Source organism: Penicillium canescens (assembly GCF_028828765.1).
Source record: "Penicillium canescens strain IBT 15451 chromosome Unknown utg000005l_segment0_segment0, whole genome shotgun sequence".
NCBI classification, from domain to species: domain Eukaryota; kingdom Fungi; phylum Ascomycota; class Eurotiomycetes; order Eurotiales; family Aspergillaceae; genus Penicillium; species Penicillium canescens.
Genome location: NW_026703967.1, coordinates 3,142,047 through 3,153,764, shown reverse-complemented (window position 1 = coordinate 3,153,764; position 11,718 = coordinate 3,142,047). Strand labels below are relative to the sequence as shown.

Sequence of the window (11,718 nt, the reverse complement as noted above, 5' to 3'; positions counted from 1 at the left end):
CGGGGTCACCAAGCGATAAGATATGCTGGTCGAAAATTAAATTATACTTTGTATAGCGCCCCCCATAGTGACCCTAATAGTGTCAAGAATGGGGGTGGCCGATAAGCAGGGATGCAGGGATGTTGAGAGAACAACTTCATATTATGACATTTACAAACTACAATCTAGACTGAACTGAACTATCCCCAGACTCACCCCAACGGGCATTAACCTATATTCGTTAGTAATTTCCCAGTGGATTGTGACGAAAAACGTACATCAGCAATATGATCATATCCCAACAACTTCGGGGCCAAACCTGGGTCGCGCCAAGCCAACGCTTCGCCTTCTGGTGTAGGCACCATTTGCATTTTGCGATCTCGCTCCTGTTGTTCTGGGCCGTCATGGAGATGATATAGATATTGCTGGACGTTGCCTCGTTCCACAACCATTTTCGTGCGTTGTTTGCGACATTCCTGGAAGACGGCAAGGGCGTGTTTCTTCGCTTGTAGGAACTCGGCCGAGGTCTTGAAGGTATTGGGACTGTTTGGGAGACGGGATAGGCATTCTCCTAGAACGGCACCGTCTTCAAAGGACATTCCGGCACTGGGGTTGTTAGAAGGTGGGGTTGAAACAGCGAAGATAGTTATCCGTACCCGGATGCCAAGTATGGCAATGTTGCATGGACTGCGTCGCCCAGCATGACGAACGCGCCGGACGGGTGAGTCCAGTCAAAATCTCCAAATCGGATACAGAGACGCCATTTCTGGACAGATTGACACAGCTTGAGAAGTTTGGGGATGCTGTGACTGTTAGTTGAAGATTCCGACTTGTATGAAATAAAGCTGACCGTGGATCCCAATCTTTGAACAATGCACACATCTCTTCCACATTCCCCTCGATCGTGGATGCAAGAGACTCTTCTGGAATATCATCGGGGACAAGTAGAACCATATTGAATAGTTCTCCGCCTCGAAGTACATAGTTGACTAGACAATTAGCTTTAGTTTCAATGTGAGGAATATAACATACCAGCATGAGCATCTGGGCCTAACCAGTAGTTGACCTGAGGATCTGTAACAAGCTCCGCAAGATCAGGATCCTTAAGCATCTCTTCGGTAGACAGTAGAAGACGATATGCCAAATCACCCGTCTTAACCGGAGGATCAACACGACCCAGCAAACCCTCGGTCAACTTCCCAAAGATACCATCAGCCCCAATAACCAGATCCCCAGTCCACTGTTTCCCATCCGCCACAGTAGCTGTAGCAGTCGCCCCGTCCTCACTGACAGACACATCCACAACACGAGCATTGCAAGTAACAACCACCCCAAGCTCGGCAGCCCTCCTCACAAGACATTGTTGTAAATCAGCACGATGGAAATCCCGATACCAAGTCCCAGGGTAATTACTCTCAGATTCATGAAAATCCATAGAAGAGATGACATTCCCCTTCCAACCTAGGAAGTTGCAAACCCGGGGATAGGTCATATAGGGTTCAAGGGCCTCCTGCAGACCCCAGTACTGAAGGACCCGCGAGCTATTAGGCAAGACCTGGATTCCAGCGCCGACTTCTCTGATCTCATGGGTTGATTCGAGGACGTGGACTTCGTGACCAGCCAGGGCGCAACTAATTGCAGAGCCGAGGCCCGCAAGGCCAGCGCCAACGATAATAATTTTTAATTTGCATGATTCGGTGCGGGTTTGTTGTTGCTGGGTGGGAATTTGAGGGGCCATGGCGAGTGTGTAACCCTGCAAGGCTGAAAGGTTGAGAGATGTGAATTTGTATCGAGACAGGTTTGAATCGCTCACGACGTCGGAGTACTTAAACAAGATGCATTGTCATGCAGTAATTGCTGGCGACTGCGATTTAATTCAAAGATGGGGGTTAGCTTGTTCTGTTAATGCCGGTACCCGATATCTTTAAAAAGGCTTCATTGGAGAAGACATTGCTGCAGGACAACATCATACTGAGAAGAATATCAAAGTATGTCGAGAGTAAGTCCTCTATGATCTATCTTGATTATCAGTCAGAACTAACTAGCGAAGTTCTCTCTGAAAGGGCGCACAGCGCTCGTAACAGGCGGCGCGCGGGGCTGCGGATTGGCATTTGCGCGAGGACTTGCAGAAGCAGGGGCAAATGTCGCAGTTTTCGATGTTATGCCACCAGAGGAAGCATTTAACGCAATTGAGGGGGATTGCGGTGTTCAGACCGCGTACTACAAGTATGTAGAAATTCTTACCGGAGTATACGACTTTAAATACTAATCTCAGAAGGGTTGATATCTCGTCAGAAGAGGATCTGCAGGAGGGCTTCGCCAGGTTCCAGAAGGACTTCGACAATGCGCTCGACATTTGCGTGCCATGCGCTGGGATTAATCGCCATCTACCCTTCCTCGAATTTACATACAAGGACCACCAGGATTTACTCTCGATCAACGTGCTGGGACTTTATTTCACGGCACAGCTTGCTGCTAAACAGATGATCGCAAATGGGACAAAGCATGGTAGTATCGTTTTGGTGGCTAGCATGGCCAGCCATATCGCAGTGCGCAGCCAGTTGTGCTCTGCATACTGCGGAACTAAGGGTGCAGTCCGATCTATGTGTCCTGCCATTGCGAAGGAATTGGCTGATTATGTGAGTCAACCGCACCACTTCAGTTTAATTAAGCCATGTAATTAACAAAGACTAGGGCATTCGAGTCAATTCCATCTCACCAGGATATGTGAAAACAGAAATGACAGCATCGGTAAGTCCCCAGAAAGCATTTTTCAAAGTGAATGCTAATAGCTAGTTCCCCCACCTTCTCGAGGGCTGGAAATCAGAGGCAATGAACGGTCGCATTGCCGAGCCCGAGGACATTATGGGGGCATGTGTATTCCTAGCCAGCGACGCAAGTTTGTACATGACGGGGTCGGACATCGTGGTGGACGGTGGGGTGACACGATGGTGATAGTTGAAGAGTGGGGGTTTGGGGGTTTGGGGGTTTCCCCCGCATATGAGGAGAGACCTTTGCAATAAATAGGAAAAGAAAGAAAGAGAAAGATAGAGAATGCATTGAAGTACACTGAACTCCCAAAATGTCACCAAGCGCTGATCATGAAGGTTATCGCATAGGCCCTGTCGATGCGTCTACTACTGTCGTTGTCGTGGGTGCCGGGCCATCGGGGTTGATGCTGGCGTAAGTCGAAGTTTCGAAGCCCTGAATATCAGCTAGGTACTAACAGCAGCATAGTTGCAACCTCGTCCGATTTGGAATCGCAGTAGTTATCCTCGATGATCGCCACAACAAAACATCTACAGGCAAGGCTGATGGAATGCAACCCAAAACCATCGAGACATTCAAACAACTGCGTCTCGCGGAGCCTTTGTTAAAAAATGCAGCTCGAGTCCACGATATCTCTTTCTGGGTAAGTTTAACTCATTCCAATAGCAGGCATTTCGCTAACAGAGAATAGCAATCAACCGCCGATCAACCCCTTTGTCGAACAGGTCGTCAAACTCATTACCCCGAGCACCTCGTCGGCGCATCCGATCCATATATTCTTCTAGCACACCAGGGCATGGTTGAGGAGGTCATGATTGATGATATGGAGTCAAGGGGTGTATTCGTCACGCGTAACAGTCGATTCACCTCATGCTCGCGCGTGTCTGGAACGAATAAGCTGGAAGTCGTGTATGAAAATGTCTCTACAGGCACTTCTCACAAGATCCAAACAGATTATCTGGTTGGGTGTGATGGAGCAAGATCCAAGGTCAGGGGATTCATCCCAGATGCCGATTTGGAGGGAGAAATCACCAACGCGGCTTGGGGTGTGCTGGATGGTATGTTTATTCACTTCCCTGGACGCAAAACACAACTGACCGAATAGGTGTAATCAATACCGACTTCCCTGATCTATGGAGCAAAGTCGCTTTACGATCTTACTCCGCCGGGTCTATCCTTTGGATCCCACGCGAAAGGGGCATGACTCGGTTGTATGTCGAGTTGAGTTCAACGGACGGCGAGCGAGTGGACAAGTCCAAAGCTACCACTGAATATGTGATGCAGCGTGCGAAAGATGCAATGCAGCCTTTCCAACTTGAGTGGAAATCCGTAGAGTGGTTTGGAACATATGTGGTCGGACAACGCGTTGCGAAGCATTTTATGGATCCGCAGGCACAGATCTTCATTGCAGGAGATGTATGTTTCTGCCCTGCTTGAGGGCTAGAGAAGATTTTGATTAAGCTAACATTTGAATAGGCCGGCCATTGCCACTCAGCACTTGCTGCTCAAGGTGCCAACACTAGCATGCACGATAGCTTCAATCTTGCATGGAAGATCAATCTGCTCAGCAGAGGGCTGGCTAAGCCATCTATACTTCATACTTATGAAGAAGAGCGACGAAAGATTGCATACGATCTCATCAATTTCGACGTGGAGCACTGCAAAGCCTTTGCAGAGGGTGAAGCAGCATTGTCAAAGAACTTCGATGACAATATCCGGTTCATCTCCGGTGTTGGAGCGGAGTATTATCCTGGAATGCTCACGGCCGCTTCAGCCAATGCAGGCAGGCTCCAGCCTGGAATGTTGCAGCTTCCTGCTAAAGTCACTCGCTATATCGATGCCAATCCAGTCGATATCCAATTGGATATTCCCCTCCTCGGCCAGTTCAAGATATACACATTTGTGCCTGATATTTCCCAGTCAATGGTATTCCTGCAAAGTATTACGCAAGAGCTGAAGACAATCTTCGCCAAAATTACGTCCCAGGCTGAACAATCCTACGGGAAACAACCTAGAGGCTACGCTCCATCTGATGAGTTTGATCAGTCTCATCGATACACGGCAGTCTCCGAGGCTTTCACATTGGCGATGGTGACACAGACTCCCCAGTCAGAATTCGAGATCGCGGATCTACCAGATCTTCTCCAGAAGAGTCGCTGGACCTTGTATCTGGACAACCCTGAAAAGGCCAGTTGTACCCAGAAGTGGTTTGGTGATTTGAAGGGCGAGAAGGCCGGTATCGCCATAGTTAGACCAGATGGATATGTTGGGGCTATTGATACCTGGAGTACTGGCGAAGGAGAGACTGCGGGACAGTGGATGAAAAATTACTTTTCGTTTATGTTGTAATAATGTTGACGGTAACATTGCCGCTTCGGGGATCACAGGGTGAGTTATGTCACCCCGTCCCCCTGAGCTGCTCACCTAGCATCCTGATCGCTCACCCCGTTGCTCTGCCCTGATCAGCCCCTTCACTTCTCATCTTGATTTCTGGCTTTTCGCCTGCTCCGATGGTGACCGCGCTGTTACTGGTGTTCCTGGGAGTCCAGATCCAGACGTGACGTATTCCCACGTCGCTATAGTGCTCGCAATTTTTCGTCGATCGACTCGATTCCTTCAACTTGCATAAGAAACCTAGCACCATAACTCTTAACTGTAAATTGTCTGTCGAGTCACTCTTTTATCTACTCTCCTCCCCTACAGTAATACCCTTAGTCGCACTATCTCAATTACCCTACATTTAGTTCCCCCTAAGGCAGTGTCCCGGCACCTCCCAAATAGGAAGGTCCTTATAGAAAGAAAGAGATATTAACTCTTTATGTCGAACTATTAGAAAACTCTACGTTCTCTCTATCGCATTAACTCTTAAACTTTAGGTTCCGCATTGATATCGGCCGCTAGAAGGGAGTGGGGCTATAACTCGAATATATGGCAGTGATGTTAGAGTTACGGATCGTAGTGGCCGGAACCTAATATCTTTAGCCGCGTAAAATAGGCATAATACGGTGGTGAGGATTCTACTTAAGACAGGAAAGGTGAATAGAGACTCGACAGAGAATTAGGGTCAAACTCCTCTATCATATGCCGTAGCAGGCGTGCCTAAGACAGTGGTACAGCTTTTACGTGGCGAGAAGATCCCGAGGGACTGGCGGGCTTCGCCTAAGATGACTTCATAGGGCGGATGTGGACAGACTTCAGTCTTGCCTAGATCCGAGATGAAGAGAACGAGGTTGTTCTGCGCCCCATTGCGAACGATATGTGTCTCTGAGTGAAGCCTGTGAGCATGCTATAGTATGCAGATGACTAGTACATAATGAATAATTCAATCTCGTGATTAACAAGTTAAGCAGTGCCAGGCCCGGACAACATAGCTTTTCCCATATTTGGAAAAATCATCAGTTCTTTTAAATATTTATATTCTACATGGTATTCTGCTTTAGAATGTTATTGTCCAGATGGAATGTGCGTATTGCATAATGTGTGCCATATCAGGGACAAAAAGACAAGAGTGGAGTTCTTGCCTAAACCCAGGTATTGTCATCAACGATCTTTGCGGCCGGCAGTACTACTGTAAAAGGAATGGTAGGCGCCGATCTTAGAGGATTCAGGCCTAGTGCGTGTTGGGCAACAAGCTCGCACGGGCCAATTCACCTGAAGGCTGAGCTGGCACTCGCCTATGCGACAAGTGGTTCGTACTGAGAGGACGATTGTTATATGAATCATTTGGTCGACCCCGATTTCTGATATAATGCCGGCAGAGCAGCCATATGATCCTCTCCTCGCATGGTTGGAACAACCGGACCCTCCCTCTCGCTCTCAAAACTATTCCCGTGGGGGAATACACGTCGCTGCTGTAAATGAGGAGCAACACCACCGAAACCATCTTATAGCAAGAGATGCAACGAACTCCTTGGAAGATCTTTTACGCAACGACCCTTTTAGACACAGCCGTGTTCAAGAAGTTACTGGTTCGGCCCCTGTGACATCTCGCACACCCGGTGATAATCTGCATTCAGAGGGACCGGCCAATATCGATGCTGAGGATAGCGATGGATCCCTAATTATCCAAGAGGAGGCTTCGCAATTAGCCGCTTCAATAGACCCGTTTAATCTCCCGTTGCCTGAGTCCAGAACGCCATCCCCTCAAAGACGACGTCAAGAAGAGCGATGGGTTGGTCCAGGACAGCTTGGTCCTCACGCAAGAAGAGAAACGTTTTCGCCACCATACAGAAAAATCCTTGAGAATGCTGGAAAGGTGCTAGAACATATCAAAAACGGAAGTGTTGGTAAAGCTTCCCGTCACGCGAGGACTTCAATCACATATTACGACTATTTCGACAACCTCATGTCCGATCCAAGGCATATCGATCATTCAGCGGATATCGCAGCGCTGCGCCAGGTTTCAGAAAATGTAAAGCAACGGCTTATTTTTGTGGAAGATCTTTCTAAACCTATGATGGACAAACTGGGTGAAATCTTCAGCATCAATCCAGAGTTCTTCGAGGAGCATTTACTAAATTCTGGCTATGCCGGCGGAAAATATGACAGTCCACCGGCTCGAACCTGGAGCACAGCATCATTTGAGAAATCCTACGTGTCATTTAGGTGGATTCGACCAGTTTATCGACTTCCAACATACTTCTCAAGCCGCGACCTTGAAGATCTGCTTGAGGACAGCACAAAGCATTTCACACGGCAGGGGTCTGTTACGACTCGAATACTCACGAATATATTCCGGCTAGAGTGGGGCTTGTGGACAGACCCTGTAAAAACAGTGAGGATGAAAAGAGAGTGTGGGTTAGAGGAGAGAGTGTCAATTTGGAGAAAGAAGCTCATTGATCAAAACACTGAGATTGGTGAGTGATACGCATGAAGTAGAAACTTACTCCGAGATACTGACGAGCCATGTAGTAATTGTACTTCTTGACCCTTTGCCGGAGATATCTGAGGAACATCAATTCTGGAAATCAGGTGGTTCTCTGGGAGAGAATGGCGAGAGTAATGATGCGTTGTACCAGACCTCCGTGGAACAGGGGATTTTTATCGAAGAGCTTATCGTGGTTGAAGAGGAACCACAACGTGTCAGGGATCAACGTTCGATTGCTACGTTGTTGAGCAGGATCATTGGCAGAGAAAGGCGCGAAAGCCCCCAATTTGAGGAGGACAGCGAAGTACTACGTACAGTCATCGTTGAACAAATGGCTCCTCGCCAAGCAGTCTCAGCCGACCTAGACCGCGTATTTCGAACATCGCAGTTGACGTCAAACTTCGGGGACAAACTCAGGGAGACTAAGTCAACCCGGTCAGAGATCTGTGGCGCGCTCGGAATGAACGGTGGACCACTTAGCCTGGCCAAGCCGTTGCTCCGAATCGTCAGACAAGATACCTTGACCCTTCTCAGGCAGCTGCAACAAGTCCTTGACGAAATAGAGATCGAGATTCTAGATGACACGAAGATGGAGGATAGACTGGGCTTATGGCGACAGGTTATTAGCCGTGCTCAGAGAGAGCTTCCAGAGCTGAAATCCTCCATGGAGCCTTTCATTGAGTTCCTCATAAAAGTCCATCCTCTAAATTCTCCTATGGAGGTTGCAGCCATCAGATCGGAAGTTACGCAAGGTTTCGACGAACTTTGGAAGAATATCGATCACATGCTGGATCGACTTCAGGGAATATCGGCATCTTTGACTTCCAATATGGGTCTGCTGGACAGTCGGCGCTCGATCGACGAAGCTCATGCTGTAGCAAGACTCACCGAACTCGCGTTCATTTTTGTTCCGTTGTCTTTCGCGTCCTCTGTTTTTGGCATGCAAATAGAACCATTTGCAAATCCTGTCCCTATCCGGAACTTCTTCGTTGTGGCTATTATCGTGACATCATTCGCTTATTTGATGCGCATGACCATGCGCAGCCATTGGCTGATTGATCTCAAGGCAGCCGTGAAACATGATGTCAGGAGATACGCAGAAAGGAATGGTCAACCTGTGCAACCTCGATCGCTTCCAATGCTCCTTATCATTCAGTGGATAGGAATCCGACTGGGTATAAGCATTGCCAAGGCTTGTAAATGGACCGCCAAACGGACATGTTTAATAGCAAAGAAGCTCTGGGCTGTGTTCGGCTTCATTATCACCTTCGCTTTGTTGAATGGCGTGGCTTCGGCAATACCAATTGCCGTCCTCTGGACCCGCGAGCTTGATTCCAGTATACAGGATGCTGTCAGCATTGCTATTGTTTTCATTGTTATAGTCATCATTGGAGTCCCATTCTGGTTCAGATCTGAACCAGACTTTCGCAACGCATTACCCAACCTTATTATGGATGGAGTGCGTCGGACACCTTGGTGGGCTAGAACGACATCGATATATATGATCTTGACCGCGACATTCATTGCAGTACCCTTGACACTCATTTGGACACGCCCACTAGCTACTGGCATCAAGAGTGGGCTGACCGTGGGAGTTGTGTTGATTGTGGTTCTAGTTATTCTAATTGTCACTCTTTCGGGGCTTTTTGGACGAAAGCCTCGCTATAACATTATACGATACGTTTAGTAGTAATCGAATTGCTGTTTGGGTTCCATAGCTCCTGTTTGAGGATTGGAGCAGACAATGCACATTGGTCATACAAGTGGCCCTTTCAAACCAAAGATTCGAATGGTTTGGGGGAGGGACAGAAAATAGAAAGAACATGAAGTGAATTAGATTAGAGGCGCTGGTGTATCGCACAGATACATCCTAAATCTCGCGCTGAACATGGGCGATATCAATGCAGCTATAGCTGTCGGTCAAACATGCCCACAAAGCATTTGAGGTGTCATTATCCACCTATAATCGTCATGTAGACAGCAACTGACAAAATAATGTAATCAATCGTGCGCACTAGCCTAGATATGGTTAGTATAGGTTAGTGTATTGTTCAGCTCGCTCGAAATAAGACGCGCACAAAGTACCGTTTCTCACCATTGCTCATTCTATGACCACTTGTAATCGGGCTTGATATTCGCCTCTTCTTACAACAGATCAATCCATACCTCGCAGCTCTGTCTACCACACCTTGCGACCAACCTCATGGCATTCAGGTCCAGAATTAAGCCACTAAGTACGTTCGTCAAGATTAGATCTGGTCGGTCGCGAAAGTGCTGACGCTACGCACCACACAGCGGGATTGGTACCTCGTTTATCTTACCACCACTTTTTGATGCTCCTGTCGGCCATTGCGATTATTTTGCTATGTGAGGGAATCAAAAAACCTATTCATCTCCTAAATTTGTTGATTAATATATTCTCCCAGCCATCCTACTTGCGGGCTGTTCTTCTTCCAACGGTCTGAGCAATATATATCTATTGTCGCTAAGATATACAGCGAGAGAGTCTCCAATATCTACAGGACCTGGTCAAGTGAGCTCGGCTATCGCGCATGCTATTCACAATGTGTCGCAAACCGGCAACGGGACGACCCTTGAAGTGCGAGCGGGGTATAAGGGGATCTGTGTGACGCAGAGCAATTCAGGACGCATTTGCTCTAACAACGTAAAAGTGTTGGCAAATTTGATCAAGGCAGAAAAGTCCTCTGTCAGCAATGGAAATACAAGCACAGAAACTATACCAGACCCGCTCAATTTGATCATGATTGCGAATGAGTTTAAGGACAAGATTGTATTCGATGGCTTGATGTAAGTCTTTCTGATTATTTCGATGCCACAATATACTAATAATTCTGATGTATAGATATATCGTGGTCGGCCTAATCTTTATTTGTTTTATACTTTTATCGACTTTCCCTGGATGGCATGAGGAGGTTGATGAAAATGGATCAGAGCGCGAAGTAAAGCCATTCCCTTCTGAACTTGTATTGTCGATTTGTTTCCTCGCAATGGGTGCCGGCTTCGGATTTGGTCTCATCTCCGTATTGTGGCAGCATATCAATAGCAGTTCTACGGCGACAATGGCAGAAACCCTCACCTATGGCGCAGTCTCAGGCCATGTGGGAGGTGCGGCGATGGCGCTAGGATGGATCTCTACAGGACTGAGTGCGGTCGTTTTTATCGGGCTTCTCGTGATAAAGTTGAGCATTAGTATTCTTGCAAGTCTTACTGCAGACGAATAGTCTAGTCTACGGAGGCGAAGCATCCCCAGCTACAGCTTTTCAATCTGCGGTTTAGCGGACCCGAGCAAGTTCATCGAGATGTCCAACGAGAGATTATTACCCTACTATCTAGCTAGGCATTTTCCAGAAAAGTCCAACATAAGAGGAACCCTTGATTGGTTAATTGAGCAACCATGAAATCCACGCCTTTTTTCCATTTACTACTGGTATTCTTCCTAGCTTTGTCTCTGAACCTGTATAATTGAAGAAGTCGAAAAGACATCATACCTAATAGTATAAGCGTAAGCACTAAGAGCTACGACCGAAATGAAGAACGCTCAAACGTACCATGGCCAAGATTAGCAATCCATCCTTGCTTCCCTCCTTAGAAACTCTCGACCATCGAGTGAACTGCTTCAGTAATTGCCGCACGATCTCCGTAGAGGTTACCAGGGTTAACGTTCCCTTAAATTATGAACCGACCCTTTATGACATTTATGGCTTCCGCCGGATCATTCAACCAGTCAAGACTAATGACATTATAACCCGACACACAAAGATCTTCCAAAGCATACCAAGCTCCTTTCGCGAACACCGACATAGGAACAGGTAAAAGACCTATATTTATCAACCCCATGCGAAGATCGGCTAATATCTAGCGTAGATATAGGAGCGAAAACGACGCGAATAAGCTCGTGGACAGTTCTCTCGCAAGTGAGTCAAAAACCTAGACAAACTAGGCCCCGGTAGCAACCTATAGAGCAAGATGTTCAACGTAGATTTGAGCTATCTTTGTAGCAATACCTTCGAAGCTTTAGGATACTTATAGATCTATATCGTTGCCCCTACACACATCTTGCTTCCGCCACCCTCAATCATATA

At 47.3% G+C, this 11,718-nt stretch overlaps 5 protein-coding genes across 5 annotated transcripts; 4 read left to right on the top strand and 1 right to left on the bottom strand.

The window, feature by feature from the left end:
* Positions 1-157: 157 nt before the first annotated feature.
* On the bottom strand, positions 158-1,717 carry N7446_008801 (uncharacterized protein; the record flags this gene model as incomplete). The annotated part of the gene is made up of 5 exons (XM_058517546.1): positions 158-211; positions 258-585; positions 636-782; positions 830-968; positions 1,012-1,717. The coding sequence occupies 5 exons, from the start codon at positions 1,715-1,717 to the stop codon at positions 158-160; spliced, it is 1,374 nt and encodes a 457-aa protein (XP_058371192.1).
* A 423-nt stretch (positions 1,718-2,140) lies between these two features.
* On the top strand, positions 2,141-2,934 carry N7446_008800 (uncharacterized protein; the record flags this gene model as incomplete). The annotated part of the gene is made up of 4 exons (XM_058517545.1): positions 2,141-2,205; positions 2,258-2,618; positions 2,674-2,730; positions 2,776-2,934. The coding sequence occupies 4 exons, from the start codon at positions 2,141-2,143 to the stop codon at positions 2,932-2,934; spliced, it is 642 nt and encodes a 213-aa protein (XP_058371191.1).
* A 127-nt stretch (positions 2,935-3,061) lies between these two features.
* N7446_008799 (uncharacterized protein) lies at positions 3,062-5,649 on the top strand (the record flags this gene model as incomplete). Its single annotated transcript, XM_058517544.1, has 6 exons — positions 3,062-3,162; positions 3,217-3,391; positions 3,440-3,806; positions 3,854-4,164; positions 4,225-5,063; positions 5,625-5,649. 6 exons carry the CDS (start codon positions 3,062-3,064, stop codon positions 5,647-5,649), a joined length of 1,818 nt encoding a protein of 605 aa, XP_058371190.1.
* Positions 5,650-6,496: 847 nt separating this feature from the next.
* Positions 6,497-9,302, top strand: N7446_008798 (Mg2+ transporter protein CorA-like/Zinc transport protein ZntB; the record flags this gene model as incomplete). Its single annotated transcript, XM_058517543.1, has 2 exons — positions 6,497-7,604; positions 7,660-9,302. The coding sequence occupies 2 exons, from the start codon at positions 6,497-6,499 to the stop codon at positions 9,300-9,302; spliced, it is 2,751 nt and encodes a 916-aa protein (XP_058371189.1).
* Positions 9,303-9,818: 516 nt separating this feature from the next.
* N7446_008797 (Fig1 domain-containing protein) lies at positions 9,819-10,806 on the top strand (the record flags this gene model as incomplete). The annotated part of the gene is given in 4 exon segments (XM_058517542.1): positions 9,819-9,849; positions 9,869-9,982; positions 10,042-10,423; positions 10,479-10,806. Coding segments are annotated over 4 exon segments (855 nt in total), but the record flags the coding sequence as incomplete, so codon positions are not given.
* Positions 10,807-11,718: the final 912 nt, after the last annotated feature.